Source organism: Ambystoma mexicanum, chromosome 3q, assembly GCF_040938575.1.
Source record: "Ambystoma mexicanum isolate Mex_15411 chromosome 3q, UKY_AmexF1_1, whole genome shotgun sequence".
NCBI lineage: Eukaryota > Metazoa > Chordata > Amphibia > Caudata > Ambystomatidae > Ambystoma > Ambystoma mexicanum.
The window spans coordinates 26276351-26299869 of record NC_090926.1 but is presented as its reverse complement, the minus strand read 5'-3'; the positions used below and the strand labels follow the sequence as shown (position 1 = coordinate 26299869).

Genomic DNA, 23519 nt, shown 5'->3' with positions numbered 1-23519 from the left:
CTTATTAACTGTTTCTATGGCCCTACCCTAGTAGGCAATTCATTTTTCAAACATGTTATTGTGTTGCCACTGATCATATTGTGATTATTGTTGTCATTTGTTCATGATTATCTGCAATGTTATTAACATGCATTATCCTAAACCTCCTATAATCTTAAGAAAGAGTATTAAAAGAGAAGATTCAGTATGTGCAAAATAAAAAAGATTCAGTATGTGCAAAATAGAAAAATCTCACCCCTGTACTGAAAATCAAAAGTCGACCACCCTGTGCAAGTACCCTTGCCATGCACTGCTTTTGTTGCCCTCGAAATGCTACTTGCTTATTATTCTGATTCCAGCAAATCTGAAGAGGGTACGAGGACTGGCAGGGAGTACCCACTACCCATGCATATTGTGAATGCTGTGAGGGGGCACAGCACATCGAGCTATAATCAGGATGGGGCGGGGGGAGACCAGGGATTCTGGCGGGGGCAGGGTGTGGGGGGGACCTAAAGGCGTCTGGGATAGGTGGGTCTGTGCCTCAGCCTCAAAGTATCTGATGGTGGCACTGAATCCTTGTCATTTTGTTGTAGAAACGCTGTTAAGCTTTTTTTTTATCAATAAAGTCGTGGAACAGGATCTTTGAGCTTTTACACAGCTCAGCAAGCAGATGCGTTGCTGTAGGGGTGCTACAGCCGGGGGGTTATATCCCAGAGTCTTTTGGTTGTGGCCCTGATAGAAGCTCAGGGGCTACAACCAAAAGGCTTGCTAGCCCCGGTCCCGACAGTAGGGTAGCCCCGTACCTTTTCCAAACCTGGCAACACTCCTGTCAGCAAGAAAGTGGCCACAAGGAGACAGACAAGGCGCTCAACAAAACATTTAAAAAAAACGAGCTCATAGACAGAAGGAGGGAGTCGAACCTGCGCCGCGCAGGCTGTGCACGCACCCACGTAATATAACCGAGCACTGATTGGATTCCGAGCAGAACACGGAGCGCTGTGCAGTCTGCGTTACAGTCATAATGGGTTTACTGTGGAACACGTGTCACATGTCAGACGTGCATTGTTGGAGCGAGGGGAGGGCGTGGCGGAAAGGAGAGGGTGGCAGCTCGAGGCGGAGTGACAGAGGGGAGCGCCGCCTTCCCGCCACTCCTCTGCCAGCCCTCTCTCCTCCTCTCACCCCCTCCTCACCACTGGCCACGTCAACTACCCTCAACTCTGGACCAAGAGGGAACTCCGTAAACCGGGGTGCAGGGACGCGCGTAAGGCAAAAGTGGTCCTGGGTGTGTAGGTACCCGGAGGGGGCAAAGGCAGGGACGGTCTAGGATCCAAGGGAAACGTCGGGCAGTATACGGGGGCTCAGCCATTGATTAATAACGGGGAGAATAGGCGATTTACGGAGAGCGCCCGGGGTGGGACGTCTTGGGAAAGTGTCATTTGGAAGTTACTGCACAGTTCGAATCGGGATTATCGGATAATTGGAGTGTTTGAACCCGGACCAGAAAGTTCACGATATCTCAGAGTTGGCATCAGGAAACTATATTCAGAAAGCACCTTGGTTAGGAAAATTGTTGAAGAGGGCGCTGCCGAATTAGTAAATTAGCGGTCATTCAGAATCGGGATTCGGTCATTCTTGGAATAGGACATTTTGGAATTTTCTGGGGAGAGGCATCGCGACCAAGAAAGTCACCCATCTCCTTTGGAAGTAACAGCGGACTCCCAGTGCAGAGGTGTCCCCGAGCTGACGCCCGCCATGAACGTCTTTCGCATCGCTGGGGACCTTTGCCACTTGCTGGCCATTATCATCCTGCTGGCCAAAATGTGGAAGTCCAAGACCTGTGCAGGTGAGTGGGGCACTGCTTGATAGGGTGGCTGGGTGGGCAGTGGGCATCTGCAGGGCACTCTTGGGGGTGGGTGAACTTGGCTGGCTGCCTTGGGCAACCAGACTAATGTCACGATTTGAAGGAAATGTCCAGCAGTTTTAGAGTGAATGCAGGCCTGGCGCAAGCATCTCTCGTTTGCTGCCAGAGAGCTGGCTCACAAAATGATGAGGGGTGGGTCTAACAGACAGGAGAAATCCGTGCCACTTGGAACGAAAGGAGCATAGTGTGGATGGTGCATAGAGCCAGAAAGGGCTACAAGGAGAGAAAGGCTGTGCACTCCTCCATGCACTGGTGTACACACACCCTTTAGCCCCGCAATGTTCCCAACGGAATGTATCATCGTCATATGCTGCAGAAAAAGGGTTAACATTTCACTGAAAGGCTTTATCCTAGTCATAATGCTACCAAAGTAATCGCGATTATCCCTAAAAGTACCCCACAACTTGCTGAAAAAAGGGATATATGAACTTAACCACTCTGGGCTGTTGTATATACTCCAGGGATCAGACGTTGATAGCCATCTTCGATGTGTTTTGTGGTAATGGTGTAAGATAGTGTAGTAATGTGCTCTCTGCACATTACGTCATGTGTTGCTCCTGGGTGGAATGTGCAGGTGCTATGCAATGCTGTCTGCTGGTTGAGTGCTCTGCGGTGGGCAGTTGGTGGAAGCTGGCTTGGTGTGCGGATGGGCCAGTGTTTGTGCTGTATCTACATGTCTTACACTTGAGCTACAAGTGCACATCAGGATCGAAAAAAGATACATATAAGTTACCAGCTTGGTACTTGGAGGCAGAACCCATCCTCAGTTATTTCAGATAGTCTCCGTTTTTTGGTCTTGGGGATCCAGTCCCAATCAGGGAGACATGGGGAGGTGGAGTCTGGGTTGGAGGCAGGCCTGAGGCCAGGAGAGGGGATGTCTTTGGGGAGACTTGTGTTTGTGGTTTAGAGTGCAGGGGCATTGAGAGGGTGGGGGTTATGGTAGAAAGATCCGGGATTAATAGGGTAGTCCCGGAGTATTTCTGCAGTGGAGGCATGCAGATGGTCTGTGAGATAATGGAAGATGGGTTCTTTCCAGTCAGATCGGCCGGAGACTTCAGGTAAGTTGACAAGTGCCTTTATTCCAGTTCCAAGTATATAACAGAACAGAGCACTGGCCGTCCACACATCAAGCCAGCATCCCTTCCAACTGCCGTGAACAGAACACTTACTCAACCTGACCACAGCATTCCTCCCCAACATTCCACATTCCATCATCAGGAGTCCAAATGTCCTATCCTGCACATTACTACATCTCTCCCTTTGTACAATGAAATGTTGAGACCACCACCACGCCCACTAATTGCCCTGATGTGTTGCTGACACCCAAAACAAACTGTAAATCAAGCACAGTGCTGCAAACTATATAATGTGCCCGCCAACATCCTGTTAAAATGCACTTATAACCAGCAGAAGAAAGATAACCACCGGTATAGCACTACCATCAAAAAGCAACTAACCCTCGAATTGACCCACCATGACCCGGAAATACCAACACCAGTGGGTAAAGAACAAAATACCACACCAAGATGATACCCTACAGTAACCCAATGTTAAAGGGTCACCACTCAACAAGGTGACCCTGCTTCAACAAATATACAAAACACGTCACAACGGATCCACAACCCACGCAACTACCACCATTGGATCCGTTCCGCCAACCACAACAGTAACCAACAGTTGACAACACCATGCACCTAACATGGCCCTGGCCGACCACAACTCAAACCAACAACTGAAAATTCCATGCACCTAACATGGCCATGACCAACCACAACTGTACCCAACAGTTGAAAATGTCATGCACCCACACAGCCCTGACCAACCACAACTTTAACCAACAGTTGAAAATACCATTCACCTCACATACCCCTGACCAACCACAACTGTAACCAACAGTTGAAAATAATATGACACCTGAATTTAAACTAAATTTAGTCTCTGTGCTGTGCAAGTTAACTTCCAGACACCCCAAACCAACCGGTCCTTGAAGGACAAAGCATCCACCACCTGGGCAACCAATCACTCCAGTCACACCAGACTGACAAAGACAACATTGCACCATACAAATGATCACAGTGCATTCATATTGAAATGTATTTAAATGACCACAATTGAAATGATCGCAAAATGCCTCCCCGCAACCACAAGTCCCAAAATTTTCAAACCCATGAACACCGCCCAATTAATAACCTGTAACTGGGATACAGCGTTCCTCCACGCTCCTTCAAGTTTTAAATGAGCACACCATGCACCCACTTGACCAAAACCTCATGTCCAAAGTGTGTGTGTGTCCTGCACCACTTGTCCAAGTGGACCACCCCTTCCCTCATGTTCAAAATGAGTGCACACCTGCACCACTTGTCCCCTCAAAGAACACTGAAATAATGTCTCCCCTGAGAAAACCCAGGTTCTGAATCCCGCACCCAACCTAAAATGAGGCCACAACATGTAGACAACCATACAAGTACAGGCCTCAAAACCTAAACATACATAAACATACCCCCCTCCACCAGCTAGTGCGAAATGAACCCAAACCTAAACACATAAAGGCCACCCAAACAGCATTACCAAAACACTGGCATCAACACTGCGCAGCTTTCCCGCTCGTCCAGATCGGGCTGATCATATAGTCTTGACATGCCCAAGCAGTCAACCTCCATTCCATTGACATGTGCCTCAGTTCCAGAACTGCCCTTTCACTTGACTGTGACACCTCGAAAAACGAATCACACCTCATACAGTTATCACTCACGGTTCCTGCTGTTTTCTTGTGGGCGCCCTCCGCCTCCTCACCATGATGTCCATGCCTGTGTGTCACCTGCGCCATCCCTCCTGCCAGTGACATCTGCTCCCCCATCCTAAACGCACCGGCAGTGGTCACCTCAATGGCAATGGGGCGTGCGCATGATGCGCACCCACCTTAGCGTTCCAGACCACGTGGTGACGTCCACGCACCAAGCTCGCATGATGTTATCATTCGTCCTTTGATTTCCGAAGACGACGGACCTCTCCATCGCCCTACAGCCCCAGAATTTGATACGCCACTCATCCCGGCAAACACAGGGGAACACTACATCTGCAAGAGGCAGGGGTAAACCTCATCCTCCCCCCCGCCCTGTTCAATGGGACGTGATCACCTGCTATCTCCCTTCTGGTCCAACCGGTTACATGTCTTAATACCAAATATTTTATAAAGAATGAACATATATCGAATGTTTTACAGCAAATCATTTTATAGAGAATGCATTTTTTGGGGGGTGCCCCAAACCCTCATTTCCGACCCATAAAAACCCACCCCAACCATTTCCCAAAAATATTTAACCATTTACCCCACCCCTAAAAGCATTCTCTATCAAATTTTTTGTAAAACAATATTCGAGATATGATCAATTCTATATAAAATATTCGATATAAAGACTGCATACCATCCAACCCACTCTGCCGGACACACTCTGCACGCCCTCATCCACTCCGACTTCCCTCTCCCATCTCCTCTGGTCACCCCTCTCTCTTGGTCTGACCACTCTCTTCTCTCCTACCACCTGGGTCCCTATGGCCGTGTGACAACTCCTCCAAAAGGCTTGCCAACCTCATTCACAAACATCCGTCCGATGAAATGAATGTGAGCTGCTGCGTTCACTTCTAACTTGATCCCCCCTTGCCCACCCCAACTCAGACTCTACCATTGACTCATCTCTCAGCAACTTCCACCTGTCCATCACCAACACCCTTGAGATTCTTGCCTCAGTCATGAGGATCTGCCTGAAACCTGCCTCTAAGCGTAACACTTGGTACAACATTTAACTTGCAGACCTGAAACGTAAGTGCAGAGCTGAAGAACAGAAGTGGCAAACCTCAGGTTCACCCTCTGACAAACTGGCCTGCGCGGGCTCCAAAGTCGTTACAGACTCTCTATCCGTGCCAAGAAAAGGGCCCACATTCAGACAAAGGTGTCTGGCGCTTCTAGCAACACGGCTGAACTTTTCAAAATCTGCAGGGAACTTGCCAGCCCTTCCGCAGTATGCTCATCCCCTATTCCTTCCAGGCCCTTTGCAACACACTTGCCAGCCACTTGACCACCAAAACTCAGGACATCCTGAACAGCCTTGTCACGCACTCCCCCAACCTATCCCTTATACCCATGCCTCCCTTGGCCACTCACCCTCCTACTTCCTCCTTCTCCTTTGCCCTTGTCTCCCCAGAAGAAGTCACCAGAGTTGTCAACTCCATGAAGGTCTCTTCCAAACAGGTTGCCCCTTGATCATCCACAAACATCAAGGACAACATTTGCTCTCTCGCCCTTGTACTTGCTAATCTCTGTAACCACTCCTTTGCTACTGTTTTTTTTCCATCCTCCCTCAAGCACTCCCTTGTGTGCCCCCTCCTTAAAAAAAACATCAGCAGACCATTCCTGTCCAGCCAACTATTGCCCCATGTCCATCATCCCCTTGCTGGGGAAACTGCTTGAGAAGTTGTCCCTGCCCCAACTTAACTCTCACACAGAACTTATTAGCAGTCTCCACGACCATCAATCTGAATTCCGAGTATCCAGAGGCACGGAAACTGCTCTTCTGAACACCTCTGAAGAACTGCTTGCATCCCTTGATTCCAACTCCCCTGCTGTCATCCTTCTTGATCTCTCCTCTCCATTTGACACGGTCAATCACTCCATCCTCATAAAAAGGCGCCATGACGCCCTTGGCCCCCAGAGCAGGCACTGGACTGGCTGACCTCCTTCCTAACTGACCACTCATCCCAAGTCATCATTGGCATCTTCTCCACTTGTGGCATCCCCCAGAGCTCTATTCTCTTTAACATCTACCTTACTCTGCTGGCATACCTCATCTCCTCCTTCTCCCCCAATTTCCAGTGCTATGCTGATGACACATAGCTCTTCTTCAAACTTCCTGTGGACACCCTTGCACCTTCCATCATCCCTGACTGCCTCTCTGCCATCCAGGCCTGGTGCACTTCCAATGATCTCTGCCTCAATGCCTGCAAAACAGAGATCCTTCCTATTGGGACCCTTGCACCCTGCTTCTACTCTTCACTCTGGCCTTCTTCCATGGGCTCTCCCCCTGCTCCCTCTTCGGAAGCCAGAAACCTCTGAGTTCTTTTCGACTCTTCTTGCTCCTTCCTCCCTCACACTCAGGACATTGCAAAGAAGTCCCACTTTCAGCTCTTCCTTCTCAAAGGAATTCTACATTTTCTCACCTTCCCCCAGAGGCTCAATGTTAGATAGGCTCTGGTTCTCTCTCGGCTTAACTATTGCAATAGCCTCCTCCTGAATCTACCGTTGTCTACTTTGCTACCACTCCAGCAAATCCAGAATAGGGCAGCAAGACTTATCCTTGGCCTCAAGCCCAGGGGCTGCATCTCTCTTGTCCTACAAAGTCTGCACTGGCTCCCAGTTGCTGCACGGATTAAATTAAAATCCCTCTATCATCCACAAGGCTGTCTGCGGCCGGGGACCACGCTAGTTGCAACTCCTACTTACTAAATATCCCCCCTCTAAACCTCTGAGCTCCTCTGGCACTAATTCCTTGTGTGTAAAGCGGTTCGCTAAACAGAGTGCAGGTGGTTGATCGCTTTCCTCAGCTGGCTCCCTTCTTTGGAACAGCCTCCTCATCCCTTTTTGTCTTGAGTAGAACCTTCTTAAATTACAGAGGAGCCTCAAGACCTTCCTCTTTACCTATTCCTTCCCTCAATCTCTCCCCTGCTAATCACACAGTAGCTTGATTGGTGTACAGGGCCTTTATGCATCCTCAGGATCCTGACCTCCCACATTGGATCATCCCAGCTGTTGTCTATCCTCAGCACTTGCCTCTGATCACCCTCCACTCTTGGAGGTTTGAACTTACCTTTCATTGTACTTCACCTGCTGCTCACCCACGAGCACCACAGTAGCTTTCCCATTCCCTCTTCCTCTGCACTTGCACGTTCTGAACACTCACAAGGCATAGTAGGTTTGTCTTCCCCTCCCCATTGTTTTTTCTTATATTTATTAGTTTTATGTATTGTCATTTTAATTGTCAATCACCCCTTGTCCCCTCTCTGTTGCACTTTGAAACAGTATTTGCTTCCTGTATAAGCGCCTAACAAGTGAACAAAAAATAAAATAAATACATATGCCCCTGCGCATGGCCACGACAATAGGTCGCTCCTCCTCGTTATTATCCATCGCCACCTGCTGACTCTTCGCCAGTCCCTTTGCTCCACTCGCACAGTCCGGCCTGCGAGACTATCGTGACAAGTCTTGCCCGCCAACACCTGCTGGGCCCTACTTTGCCGGCTCCTTTGCTGCCTGGCCTGCACGTTTTCCACTACAGAGCTTCTCTGCCGACGCCTGCAGGTTCTCCTTTGCCGGCCCTGACCCAGCTCCTGACACTCCGGGACCCAGGTGTACCTCAGACTAGGTCCCCCGCGTCCTGACTGGCACAATATCATTGATGTGTGGATGGTGGTCGTCAAGGACAGTGTCTCTGTCCATCTGCTGCTCCATCGCAGTAGGTCCATCTTCCGTCTACCGCTCTGCAAAACCAACTTGTCGACGGTGATATAATGGAAGATGGGTTCTTCCCAGTGAGATCGACCGGCGATTTCAGGAAAGTTGACAGGTGCTTTTATTCCAGTTCCAAGTATATAAGAGAACAGAGCACTTGCCACCCACACATCAAACCAGCATCCCTTCCAACTGCCATGAACAGAATACTCACTCAACCTGACCACAGCATTCCTCACCAACATTCCACATTCCGAGGTCCTACCCAGGCCCTACAGTCTGCAGGGTTTTTAAATGGGGGATGAGTTGTGAGGAATCCTAAGGCGCATTTACAGTTATATAATTGATTGGTTGGAGGTTATAGAGTGAAGTAAGAAGAGGGCGTGTGTTCGACGGATGCAGAAAGAGAGACACATGCATTATATATGGGCTCATTGGGGCCTTTAGGGGATTTTGTGATTAAAGGCGACTCTACGCCCATACTTGATGTTAGCACAACCACTACAGTAACTGTGAACATAGCAACACACCCTCCAGAGAGAAGCACACTAGGATGAGTGGGACAGAAGCAAGGAAACAGGATCAGAGTAGGACAAGCAATAGTCTTGGTCACCAAAAAGGTAAAACAAGTGGGCCCATTCCACATGATAATTTGGGACTTTTTCATGCCAACCTGTTTGAGTGGGCACATTTCTAGGGAACTGTTGGGGGAAATGGTCGTTTTTTGCAAGAATATTGGACCAGTGAGGGTGTTTACAACTTATAATTGTAGTGGGCACTAAGACATTGAAGAGGCCCACATTTTCCAGCCCTCCCCCCCTCACCTGGAGGTGGACTCTCCGAGAGTTGTCCTACGGGCAGCTCTGGGACAGCAAGCTTAGAAGCTGGAGGCTGAGAATTGTGTACCATGCTGAAATTCAGGAGAATGGGGCCTTCAGCTAGCAAGCAAGCCTTTGGCACGCGAAACCACCATATATAGACACCTAAGTGAAAGTGGGTGACTGAATACCCTCCTGTCCATTGACACATTCTTTGGAAACCCCGCATTGGGGAACTGTACATACTGCTTCCAGAAGGACAATAGGCCCACAGCTTTAGAACTAAATTTACAGTAGTAAAGTCTCCTCCTTGGACTGTTCTGGGGGAACACCCTTCACTATCACTATTGGATTAAGTTTTCTATTCTAACTGCAGTCCTAGTTGCCTCTCTAGTTCATGCGCCTTGGGAGCAACTGAGCTGCACACAGTCCCTCACATAGGGCTGCACAAGTACCCTTCTGCAGTCCGGTGAGTAATCCTGGGCTCATAGAACATTGAGGGCGATCCCAAAGGACCCTTAATGTGAACCGCTCATTCCTCGGACAAATCCCACTTTTGAGTATCCCGCCAATAGACAACTTTACTAGTGAATGATAATAATACTTGCTTGTAATGACCAGCCCCACCTCCCATCCCACGTGTGGCAAGATCTGGAATGGGCTGGATCTAAGCGCGTAAGACACCGTTTGGGTACCCACAATCCTGGATTTACCTTATGTTCTGGGAAAAGACTTTAGGGGAGGGACACTCGGTGGTGCCTGTTGAGTATGGATAACATAGTTACCCCAGATGTCTTATTTGTCTCTAAGTTTAAAATTAACTCTCATAGTAAAAGATGGGCAAAAGTCTGAAATCGAGAATCAATATGTTAGACAAAGTGCAAAACCGAACAGTGATCTCAATTCCCCGATTCTTACTTCTGCAGAAATAGCCCAATGAAGGATTCCAATAAAGGCAGTTGACATTGCAACTCTGCGTGGACACCCACTTTTAAATGTGCCGTGGTGGTGAGACGGCAGGGATCAGTCCACGGTATGTCGCCCCTGTGTGCGTTGTCATAAGAAGCGTCAGGCAGTTAAGTAATGGCCCATAATCCTTGGTAGGCAGTGTATCTACTACTGCAGTAACAGGAAGTATGTTGGATAGATGAACAAACAAAAACATGACTAATGCTCCATCACATCAGGTGGTGTAGGTAATGTCCCGCAACACCAGGGAGGCACGGTGGGTGGACCGGGCACCAAAAGAGGCCCTAGACATCATTTTCAAAGTGGCCCCATGTTACACATTTACAGCAATCTCAACCCTTTTCCTATGGGAACATTTGTAAATACCACACAAAAGAAGCCCACGGCGCAGAGGCCTACTGGGAAATCTACGGAGTTTCCTATAGGCCAGAATACCCCTTCAGGTAATCATAATATAAAGCAATTACAGTATGGGTAATGATTCATGAGTACAGGCCCTAGCGTGTTAGTGACATTACTGAATGCATGCTAAATAGACAATCATGACTCTTTATGTGCCATGGGTCCCACTGGGACACCAAAGGCAAGACGAATGAACGGCTGAGGGTTGCAGGGACGGTGTCATAGGCCCCGCCAGTCAATGGTTTTGGACGCACCCTCGGACCCTGCAGAGCTATATATTCCATTTAGTCGATGCCATCAGAGAGAGCCCTCTGATCAGAAGACTCCCTGCCACCACTGCAAACCCCTTCGACCGCTTCCCGCGGCCCATCACGGAAAAGACCCTGTGAAACCAGCCCTACTGCGACAAGACCACACAGACCAAGAAGAATCCAAACCCACAACTACATACTCCACCCGAGAAGATGGAGTAATGAGGCTTAAGCCTCGGTATCCAAAAAATCACTGCTGATGTATAAAATCTATCAGCAAGATGAAGACAGACAGCCATCAAAGAGACAGAGGCAGAAGTGGGAAGGTGCCAATGGGAACTCGCTTTCATTGTGTACTTTTAATAGTCCCACTACTTTAGATAACGATTTGAAAAGTTCCAGATCTGTGCTTCTTGTCGTTAGAGCACACATCTTCATTTCCCCTGATCATACATGTATTTTGTTTTAATTAAAAGCCCAGGTACAACATTGGTGCAAAACAGATAGCCTATTTCTTCTATCAATATATCCGTTTGGTATTAATGTTCAGCCCCCTTTTAATGTTCTCCGACTCAAAGGGGTGAGCAGTTATTGTTCACATAGAGAGCACTGTTCCTGGATCACTTTGGGGTTATCGGCGTCTCCGCAGCCAGCACAGAGGAATAGAGGCCGATTTGACAAAATGATTGTGCTACATTAAAAAGTCAGCACTTCTGCTCCTTCTGGTGAATTTGCTCTTTTTGTGGGGTGGGGAAACATCAATGTACCAATATATATAGATTTATTTATATTTGAACAATTATAAATTGATAGCGTGTGGAAGTTGTGCACAACATTCTAAAGTGTCATGTCAAGAAACATCGAAATAGTCTCCTCCTTTCTAGATTTTCTGGTATTTACAAGGGGAACCACCAAAAGTCCTTATGGCGGTTACATCCCGACTGAAATCTGTATGCACAGTAGAGAACAGAATTAAAACTAGACAAACCTTTTTTTCCCCTTTTAAACCGAATCCCTTTGCTGTATGACCTCCATGCCCCAAACACCTCAAGACTTGCTACATGCTTCTGCCTCCTCCCCACCCTTACGCGGGGCTCCTTTTTGCTATTTTTTTCACGCGTACACTTCTGCACAGAGACATCTACCCTGGCAGTGCACACTCCTCTCTGCCCTTAACCCCACCTTCTCCCATTGACCACATAGACAACGCACCATGTTGCGTTCTCCATTGGCTGCACCTGGGTGACATCTTGCGAGATGGAGGCAGGAGTCAAGTGAAGACAGGCACTCGTTCCGGTTTTGGTTGTGCGGCCTTTATTCCTCCAACTGCCCAGGTACCAACTGGGGCTCCAGAGGAAGCCGTACCCACCGCCCAGGCTGTTGTTATCTCAGGCTCTCTAATCAATGGACACCAATGGAACTCCTGTCTCAGAAGATGCTACCCAAAGTCCCATGCACGACATCAGCACATTCACCACTACACACCTTCCCACTTAAGGAAATGACAAAAGGATTGTGTGGTGAGCACATTCCCAGGTGAACAACAAGATAGTGGCCACATGGAATGCTCATACACTTCCTATATAAGGGCTAAACTTACAATGTTGCCCTTCCATGACATCCCAATAATCACACATGCTTGCATGTGATGCACTCCACAACATCCCAAAATCATACATTCTCATGTGCACTAACGCTGCACTAAATCCACACAACACATCTCCCCCTTGAGGCACAAAAAGAGGACACTGGGCATTGTTACGATAGGCCAGTTTCCCCATGTAAGACACTCACATTGGCATTGTCCATAATACCAATAATATTGCCATGCCCATGTGGTGTCCCCCAGGGATCTAACCTCTCCCCCTGGCTATTCAACCAGTATCTGGCACTTCTCGCCCACCGCATCGCTGCTCTCTGCCCCAACTTTCAGTGCTATGCGGATGATACCCAGCTCATTTTTAGGCTACCCTCGGCCTCCTCTCCTCCTTCCCTCATCTCTGACTGTCTTTCTGCTATCCAGGACTGATGTGCCGCCAATGACCTCTGCCTTAATGCCAGTAAGACTGAGATTCTACTCATTGGCACACCCACTCCCTCCTTCCCTGCAGCTCTCTGGCCGGCCTCCCTTGGCCCTTTTCCTGTTCCTACCTGCAAGGCAGAAAACCTAGGGGTCATCTTTGACTCCACACTCTCCTTCTCTCCTCACATATCCGATGTCTCTAAGAAGTCACACTACCAGCTACACCTCCTCAGAGGTATCCTTCCTTTCCTCTCCTTTCCCCAGAAGCTCACTGTCTCTAGAGCCCTGGTTCTCTCGAAGCTGGACTACTGTAACAGCCTCTATCTAAATCTGCCTGCCTCTACTCTCCTCCCTTTGCAACTCATCCAGAACAGGACTGCAAGACTTGTCCTTGGCCTCAAGCCCAGGGACCGTATCTCTCCAGGACTGAAATCACTACACTGGCTCCCAGTGATTGCGAGGATCAAGTTCAGAACCCTCTGCATTGTCCACAAGGCCTTCTGGGGCCTTGGGCCAAAATACCTTCAACTCTCTCTTCCTAAATATCTTCCTTCTCGAGCTCTTCGCTCATCCGCCTCCAACTCCCTCAGGGTCAGCCGTTTCTCCAAGCAACGAGTTGGTGGGAGATCTCTCTCCGCTGCAGGGGCCTCCCTCTGGAACAGCCTTCCTGCCTCTCTGAAACTTGAGGAGAACCATCTCCGGTTCCGGAAGCACCTCAAAACCTTCCTCTTCGCCTCCGCTTTCTCTCCCCCTCTCCCCTGCTAAAGTTACTCAAACTGCACTGAATCTGCAACTGGGCCACTCACCGTTCTCGCTCCTTGGCCCAGCCATTCTCCCCTGCACTTGTCTGCACTTACTTGCACTTGCCACGAGCTGGCCCTTGTTATTTTCCTGTATGCTATTAACCCTGTACTGCACTTCCCCTCTTCCTTCCCCTTGCACTTCTCCCTTTCCCCTCTACCCTTGCACTTGCGTGATCTGAATAACACCTGGCCTAGTAGGATCGTTGTCTGTCTCCCCTTGTTTCCCCCCCCCCGCCTCGTCGCACCTTGAAACACTTGTGTATAGGCGCGTTACAAATGCCATATCATATCATATCATGCCACTTAAAGAAAACACGTCCATACTGGCATTGCCAACATAGGCCAGTTCCCTCACGTAAGAGCACTCGTGTTGGCTTGGCCAGTATTGTCAATAAAATGCAATGCCACTGTATCAAAACACATTGATGCTGGCTGTGCCACTATGTGCCAATATATCCACGCAAAACAATTCACATTGGCTTCCGCAACAATGCCAGTAACATGGCCAGCATATAAAAACATACCAATGCAGGCTGTGTCATTAGAGGCCACAATTCCTGTGTAAGAACTCTCTCGTTGGTTCTATCTATAATGCCAGTCATTTTGATATACCACTGTAGAAAAATATGTCCATGGTAGGATGTGCCCCTGGAAGCTGGTTTGCCGAAGCAAGAACATTCACATTAGCTTTACCCAGAAGGCCAGTAAAAGTGCCATGACTTTACATGAAAACATGTCCATGCTTCCTATGCCACTATAGGTCAGTAGCCCCCTAAAAAAAACAGACATTGCTTTTTCCCATAATGCCACCAATATTGTCATGCCAAATGAAAACAAGCATTGGCAAAGCCAATAGGTTAGTTGGTTGCAGTTGTTTGTTGCATTCTACATGTATAGGCAAGACTGTATTAAATATGTGGGCTCTACGTACCAAGTAATTCCAAACATGCCTACAATTTATTATTGACAGACAAATAACATTACAAATAGACATAGTTGAAATACCTCTCTTCACGGCAATGTACATAAGTCTTTTTTTAATATGTGTATTACTAATGTTATGTGTCACCAAACAGTAACTTTCTGACATGTTTTGAACTTTTAAGGTAAGCATGCTGATGTTAATAGCGAGCTAGGGTGGTGGGGTAGTGGGGACCTAAGGTAGAAGGGAGAAAGAGTGAGTTAATTTGGGAGGAAGCAGACAGGGATGTGCATGGGAAGCATGGATGAGCTAGGATGAGTGGGGGTAGGCAAAGGTGAGCTAGGGTGGGTATGTTGGTTGGGATAGTGGGGTGAGTGAAGGTGGGGGTGTTGGATGGGTTTGGGTGGGTGGGTGCACAGGGGTGAGGTAGGGAAAGTGAGGTTCTAAGGGATAGGTGGCGGTAGAAAAGAGTGGTGTGGAGGAGTGAGTTAGGGTTGGTTGGTAAAGGTATAACGTGGTGGGGGTAGAGTATGATATTGATAGAGAGGGGTGAAGAAGGGTGGACAGGAGATGAAAAGGGTGAGAAAGCAGGTGGAGGTAGAGAGATGAGAAAGTGCGTGAGGAAGGGAGGGGTAAGGAAGGGTGAGTTGGTGTAGAGAGGTGTGAGGAAGGTTGGTGGGGTAGAGAGCAGTGTGAAAGTGTGGCAGGGGGCAACAAAGGGGTATGGAAGGGTGGGTGGGGTTAGAGCGGTGTTGGATAGGGCGGACAGGGTTTGGTGTGGAATGGGCAGGGTAACGTGTGGACAGGTGATAGAGTGGTAGGGGTTTGGGTAGAGTGAGGGCAGCAGTTAGAGTGGGTGGGTTAGAGTGGGAGTTAGAGTGCAGGCAGTGGGTAGAGTAGAGTGGTGGGGTGAGTTGTGTGTTGAGGTGAAGTGGTGTGATGGGGTGATGTGGTAGTGTGGACTGGACTGGTGGAGTAATGGTATGGAGTGATGGTGGTGTGGAGTGGTGGTGCAGAGTGAAGGTGTGGTGGTTGAGGATGTGAAGGTGAGGTGTGATGGTGGAGTGGTTTTGTGGTGGCATGGAGAGGTTATGTGGCATGGAGTTGAGGGGTGGTATGGAGTGGAATAGAGACATGGAATAGTGTGGAGTGGTGGTGTGAAGTGGTGGTGTGTAGTGGGGGTGTGATGGTGGCTTGGAGTGGTGTTATTTAGTGGTGTCATGACATGAAACAGTAGTATGAATTGGGGTGTGATGATGTAGAGAGGTGATGTGGTAGTGTAGAGTTGCTGAATGGTGGTGTTGATTTTTTGTTGGAGTGGGGTGGTGGCATGCAAGTTTGCAGCAGACTTGTAGATAGGTGGTGGTGTGGAGTGGTGCCTTGTTGGTGTGGTGCAGAGCAGCGGTGTACCATAGAAGTGTGCTAGTTGGGGGCACAGTGGTGTAGTAGTGGTGTGGAATCATGCCCTGGAGTGGTGGTTTGGTGACATGGAGTCGAGTGATGGCATGGAGTGATATAGAGTGTGGGATGGTCTGGAATGTTGATGTTGAGTACAAGTCCTTGTGGGTGTGATTGTGGTGTGAAATGGGTGTGTGTGTGGTAGTGTAGAGTGGTGTTGTGGAGCGGTGGTTTGGAGTAAAGGTGTGGAATGGGGCATGATGGTGTTGGTTTGTTATGGTGCAGCAATGTAGTGTGGTAAAGTAGAGTGGTGGTGTAGAGTTACAGGGTGGTGTGGAGCTTTGGGTTGGTGTAGAGTGGTGATTTTAAGTGCTGGTGTGGGCTGGTTGTATAATGTGGTGGTGCTGTGGTGTGGAGTGTGCTGTGTTGGGGAGTGGTGCTGTGGCATGGAGCTGCACTATGGGGTGTGGTGGCATGCAGTTGTTTAGATGTGTGGTGGCGTGAAATGGTGTGCAATGGTGTAGAATGTTGGTGTAGAGGGGTAATGGGGACTGGTGTGATGCAGCTAGGGTGTAGTTGTGTGATGTTGGTGTGGACTTGTGGTGTGAAGTGGTGCAGTGGTGGTTTGAAGGGGTGACGAGTACTGGTGTAGAGTAGTGGTGGTGTGGAATGGGGGTGAAGTTGTTGGGGGTATAGTGGAGAGGGTGTGGCAGCATACAGGTGGGAGTGAATGTGTAATGGTTTGGAGTGCTGTGGAGGGTGTGGAATGAGGGGGTGGTAGTGTGGTGTTGTGAATGGTGGAGTGGTGGTGTAGAGTTGGTGTGTGGTGGTTGTTGGTGTAGGGATGTGGTGGAAAGTGGGGTGGTGTGAAGGGGAGTGATGGTGTGGAGTGGTGTTGTGTAGAATGGCATGGTATGGTGGTGTTGAGTGATGTGGGGCTGTTGAGTGGGGTGTGGTGGATGGGGCGAAGGTGTAGGGGTGTGTTGGAGGTTTTGCATGGTAGTTCAGAGTGGTGGTGTGGTATTGTGGAATGGTGGTCTGGAGTGGAGGTGAAGTGGTGGGGAGTTGTAGGAATGCTGATGTGGAGTGGGGGTGTACAGTAGTGATGGTGATGTGGTGAGGAGTAATGTGTGGAGGTGTGGGTGGCGGTGGGAATGGGGTGTGGTGGTAGGGGTGTGGATGTATAGAGATGTGGTGGTAGTGTGGTGTGAACATTGTGTTGTAGACTGGTGTGAAGTGATATGGAGTGGTGTAGTTTGGTGGTGGGATGGTGTGGTGGGGTGAGATAGCAGACAGGTAGACAACCAAAAAAGAAAAAGCAGGGAGAACCATGTGCCTCTGCAGCACCTGACCACGCTGCAGCATGGCTAGAGCAAAGGGCGGGCTTGAGGACATTTTGGGACTTGGGTCAGGATGCTCACAGATTTCCGTGGGCTGAGCGCTATGCTGGGCGTTTCCTCCTGTGGGCGGCTTTGGGTTTATGGTGTTGCTAGCATGCCAAGGGGTGCAGAGAGGCGGGCAGGAAGGTAGAGTCACCAGAGATGTTCAAGCATGGTTTTGGCAAGAGCACTCTCAGGAATGGGGGCGGTATGGTTATGGCCAGAGCATGTGGGCGTGTTGTGTTTTGAAGAGAACAAGTCACCAAGAGCAATGCTTAGCTCACATGGGAGGTGAAAATGGGGCTGTGGATATACGCACACTGGGGTGAGCAGGAGCAAAGCAAGGATCACTACCCAGCAAAACAGAATGAAAGCATGTGATATGCACTCACTCCTGCACCTCCTGCTGCTCCTCCTACTCACCTCTCCCTATGTTGTCTCCAGTCATGCTATATCCTCCTTTCCTATACCTATTATAAAACTCACAACTCAAAACTCCCACTACTCCATCTCTCTTACACCTCCTTCCAACAAACAACGGCCCTGATGTGCCTACATGACTCCAAACTATCCTTCATTCACTCTCCTCGACTGACTGGCAGAGGTGGAAGCGTCGGACACTACTCTCTTCCTGCCTCAATGCCTCACAAATCTCCAATGCCACATCCTCTCCAACCTCTTTTGAATTCACCAGCTCTACTATTGCTCTGCCTCACTCAGTGCACACCATCTCCCTCTATCACCCTCCTGGTCCCACTGTGCCATTCTTTGATGATCCTGGGCAACTCCTTGATTTTCTTTCCACTAAACATCACCTCATTCTCTTAGGCGACTTTAACCTTCCCTCTCCAACCACTTCTCAGAAATCTGAACTTCAGTCTTTTCTTAGTGATCACACTCTCCACTCTATCCATAACCTACCTACCTAACCTACCTACTGATCTACCCACTGAGGGGGTAACTCTTTGGATCTCTTGTGCATCTCCACCTCTCTCTCAGTCACTTATAGTACTGCCACACCATCCATGTCTGATCACTCAATTGTTTCCACCACTATCTCCCACTATCTCCTTTCCACCATCTGGACCTTCCTCAACACTTGATTTACCTATTACTAAAAGGAAATGTAAACCTTCTGCCATTCCCCCTTTCTCTCTGACCTACAGTTCTCACTTTCCTCCTTCACACCTGATGCCTCTCCCACGAACACTGCATTCTCCAGCTTCTAATCCTTACTATATGACTCATTCTCCTCTGACTTACCACTGCTTACTTTCACCCCTAAGTCTTAGCATCCTCAACCTTGGGGCACCCCATTCATATGCTCTCTCCGCACAGACATGCGTCGGCCGATGCGCATATGGAGGCGTACCCACTCGCATGAGGACCTGCAACTCTATCTCTCTGCCCTGAACCTTCTCAAGTCCACTCTTCATAGAGCAAAAAGGGAATTCTACCTAACCCTCATTGACTCCCTCCAACCATCCCCTCCAGGCACAGGGCACCCTAAACTCACTCCTCACTCCTCCTAAGTCTATGACTAGCAACTCAGCTCTCACAGCTAATGCCCTAGCTGAATACTTCACTGCAAACATTTCCAAAATTAGAGACTCTATCCTGACCTTCTTCACATTCTCTCCTCCTATATTTTACACTCTGCCTACTCTACCATCATCCTCTGCCACTTTAACCACACTAATACTGACAAAGTCCTATCTCTACTGATGAAGGCTAACCCCATGTGTGCCCCATCAGACCCTCTTGTTCCTCAGCTAGTAAAGCCTATTGCTCCCGTAGTGGCCTCTCACCTCGCTGAACCTGTTCTTTGACTCAGCTTGTTTTCCCTGTTTTCAAAACAGCCACGGTCACCCCTCTCCTAAAAAAAGTAAGGGGCTGACCTGAACCTACTGGCTAACTTCGCTGTGTCACTCCTTCCGCAATACTCAAAAGTGCTCAAAAGGGTTGTGATCAATCATCTTACCAATTTCTTAAACACCCACAACCTTCGGGACCCCCTACAAGAAGGTTTCTGTTCCTGCCACTCCACCGAAACTGCTCTCATGAATGAGTCTCACTTCATTGCCTCTGATAAGCACTCCAGCCTATCCTCTATCCTTGACCTGTCTGCTGCCTTTGACACTGTCAATCTCTCTGATTTCCTTAATAATCTCTTTCTTCTTGGGATTCATGACCAACCTCTTGCCTGGATTGAATCCTACCTTGCGCCTCACATATACTGGGGCTCATTACAACCCTGGCGCTAATGGGGTTAACAGCGCCGTAAAAGGCTGCGGCGCCGTTAACCCCTTAGCACCTAATTACGAGGTCCCTTTGCGGCCCCCGACCTGAACGGCTGGTCTGGACCAGCCGTTAAACTAGGGACCCGCAAAGGGACCTTCGAGGTAATTACGGTACCACAATTTGCGGTACCGTAATTACCGCCTTCCCCAGTCCCATTGAGCCCTATGGGGCAAAAATGGGAATGGGGAAGGGCCAATGTTCAATGGGGAATTACCGCCCCACCAACCTTGGAATGGGGTGGTAATTCCCCATTGAACATTGGCGGACTCGTTACAACACCGGCAGCAACCATGGTGCTAATAGCGCCATGTAGTATATTGAGAGGGGTAGGATTGCGCTTCACACCATTAAACTACAAAAAAATCAACAATCTGGGTACAGTATTTTAATGAAGATATTTTGAAGAACAGCCGACACGTGTTTCGACACTTGGGTCGTCTTCAAGGCTGAATAACAAACATCAGTAGCAAATAATTTCCATATTCAATAGATATCAGTAAAGAAATTGTTGTTGAAATAAAGTGCAAAAAAAGGTGTGTTTAAAGGATATTACAAAATTAAATAAAAGACATACCAAGAAACAGGTTAGGGGCGAGGTACAGCAGTTGTGGATCAATGTAAGTACACAATAGATATAAAGGAAAAAAAAAGAAATTGAACAATAATCAAAACAGGATTCATCAATACAAGTTAAGGTTAATACCCTATTGCCATCTCTGGACTAGTTATGACCAGCACCCCGTGGCACAACCACATGCGACTCCAGACACCAAAAGAATTAAAGTGATAATCAAAATTCTAGATGACCCCAAAACAATAATTATGTAATTAAAGGAAGAATACCGGAATTACAACATTACCCACTAATTGGTGACAAAAGGCAACTCGAAATACCAGTTATATAGAATCACAAAATAATAAAGAGCGAAGTCCGTCAGAGAATAATAGGACACAATAGAATCACTTACCACACAAAACTACAAATCATCAGTTCAATGACGATATCCTATTAAGAAAAGAAATAAAATAGACCTCAATTCAGAGGCTTCAATGTGTCCTGAGTCAAATAATAGAGATTTTAAATAAAACCACTCACCGATTGTATATGCTGAGTGGTTCCCGTCAATCAGGACATATTACGAGTAAAAGAAAACAAAATACATGATGCCACATTGGCCGGCAAAATTATATAGCCTGAAAGATGACCAAAGTTAGTGAGAAATTGCGGTATCACAGTGAGCAAGAAGCTGTCAGGAAAGGAAGAAGGCGATGGATATGGCAGGGGAAATGTGCACAAAATACACAGTAAACAACCTTGAATCTAACAATGTGCATTCAATACCCAAGACTCGTGTATACCACTATATGAAAAAGGAATGTAGGGTAAGCACTTAGAACCTCCTTATGACTGAAAGGAAAGTCGGCAAACTTCTTACCCACTATGCTATTACAGATACTGACAGCACTAAGCCCACGTAGAGGGCAAGCAGGGACAGAATCTGTGAGCTGACACTCTAGACGGTACTGAATAAAGAATTTGGAAACAGTACCCACAAGGACCGGAATGACCACATGAATGCCAGTACTCACGAAGACCGGAAAGACCACTTGGATGTCCGTATTCACGAGGACCGGAAAGACCACTCAAAAGTCAGTACTAACCCACAACCCTGTAAATCAAACAAGAACCCAGAAGGCAGTAAAGGCAAAGAGTGAGGATAACTAAATACCTAAACCCAAGTCAAGAGGCAAGAAGGAATAGTACAGTGTGGAAAACAAAAGATAATCACACAGGAGCTAGTTACAACAGCTTCCCACACCTAATGATAAAATAGGAAAAATGTAAAAGTGTAAAGGAAAACATGGCATGGATCCCAGTAGAAGGTAAGGATCAGGAGCAGTGAAAACGATATCAAAAGGGAAACCTTCCCACCCATCCAAGGTGAAAAGGCAGGAAACTAAACCTGTAAAGGAAAGATTAATGCAACAAGTCTTTCAGTAGCAAAGGACAATTTCTAGGAAACAGTGAACACAGGCAATTGGGCTACAGCAAAAGGAAAGCTCAGAGAAAGGCTGCCTGCAGACAGAGAAAGGGAGAAAGGGATTTCCAGAAGGCAGAAATCAATTAGGCATACAAATACGAATTCCAGGACAAGGAACAAGAAACACTAACTAGAAACTGGGCACAAAAACTAGGAACCAGGAACAAGGGACCAGTCACGACAGGAACGCTGCAACAATGAGCAGAGCTAGACTGAAGCAAACTGAGGCTTTTAAAGCTGCTTAACAAGCACACCTCTCAGGTGTGCCGCCTGCTGCACCTGCAGCCACAGGTGTTGCCTATCCTCCACCCAACCTTGTCCTGCAAGGGAGGAGGTGAAGCAGTGAGCCAGGCATTCTGGGAAGCATAGTCATTCCGGAAAGCATAGTCATTAGATTAAAGTAGCATGCTGGCTGCCAAAAACCTGGAATGGATCCGGAAGGGAAGTAACTTGAAAAATAGGGTTTTAGTGCTCCTAATTCATCACAGTACTGTAGAGTAAGGTTCAGAGGAAATGTCCAGTAGGGAATAAACCCCAAACTATGCTCCCAAGTGGCGGGAACGGGAGCGAAGGGAGCGAGCCGTGACAGAAGCAGATACTCACAAAGAGATAATTACTTACTCGACAAATCGAGTGAAAATCATATATACCAGAACAAATCCAACCTTCAGTGATCGAGAACACTCTGAAATAATAAATGCCGCCGGAGACGTCACAGGGGTGACGCCGACGGAAACGTTGACACGTTACGTCGCTGTGGTGACTTATTATGTCAACAAAGTGACGGTAGCAGAAAGTGAAGCTACCGCAGTCGCAGGCTATGACGTGTGGTGTCAACAGCGCACCGAAAACAATTCCAAAACCCGGCAGTTGCCGGAACACACTACAAGATCACGTGTTTGGACTCCTTAAGTACAGTAAACATAGAGTATCCAAATTACACTATAGAAAGATATGGTGTGTGCTGGCGATTGGACACGCATCTGTGGTGCGCCACGGTGATTACTGGCCACAATCAGACAGATGGCTTAATCAATGATGCACACACCTAAGAAAAACATTTAAAGAAGCAGAATTTAACGTTAATAGGTGAACCGGATTCACAAAAAAACATGCATCTCATGGTCTGAATTTAATCCACGTGTGGTGCATCTCAGAAGACATATTAGTTTTGCTTCCATCTGCCGCAGTTTAAGCTGAAGATTCCCACCCCTTTTCCCCTTATGTGCTTTCAACAGTCCAATAAAGCGCAAATCAGCGATTGAATCAAGTTGATGCTCCAATTGCCAATGAATTGCTAGAGGAGATTTGGGTTCACACATCCGGAGACTAGCCAAGTGTTCTCTGATACGAATTCTAAGCTGGCGAATGGTACTGCCCACGTAGAGTCTGCCACAGACACATACAATGGCATACACCACATGGGTTGACCTGCAATTAATGAAATCCTTGATAGTCACTATAGATCCAAATTTATCAGTGAAGGTTTCACACTTAGGAAAAGCCCAAGGACACTGATTGCAGTTCCCACATTTGCGAAAACCCGTAAGTTGCTGTAGCCATGAAGGTTTAGCCATTTTATTATCAAGGAATGATGGACTCACCCGTGACTTAATAGTAGGTGATCTCAGATAAGTGAATTTCGGTTTGGGTGTCAAATATGGCTCTAAATCCTTGTCGAGTCTCAGGATGTGCCAATGTTTAGCAACCATTTTGTACAACATAGAAGAATCAGCCATAAATGGGGTGACCAAAGAGATATGGGGTGAAGAGTCTTTGAGTTTGGGCGCCTTGTTCAAAAGGTCTGGT

The 23519-nt window shown here is 47.8% G+C and overlaps 1 protein-coding gene across 1 annotated transcript in view; it reads left to right on the top strand.

The window, feature by feature from the left end:
* The first annotated feature begins 1032 nt into the window (after window positions 1-1032).
* The window catches only part of KDELR3 (KDEL endoplasmic reticulum protein retention receptor 3), a 79390-nt gene continuing 56903 nt past the window's right edge, over window positions 1033-23519 (top strand). The window contains exon 1 of the mRNA XM_069652974.1: window positions 1033-1822. Coding sequence (XP_069509075.1) covers window positions 1732-1822 — 91 coding nt within the window. The 5' untranslated portion in view covers window positions 1033-1731. The remainder of the gene's footprint in view (window positions 1823-23519) is intronic.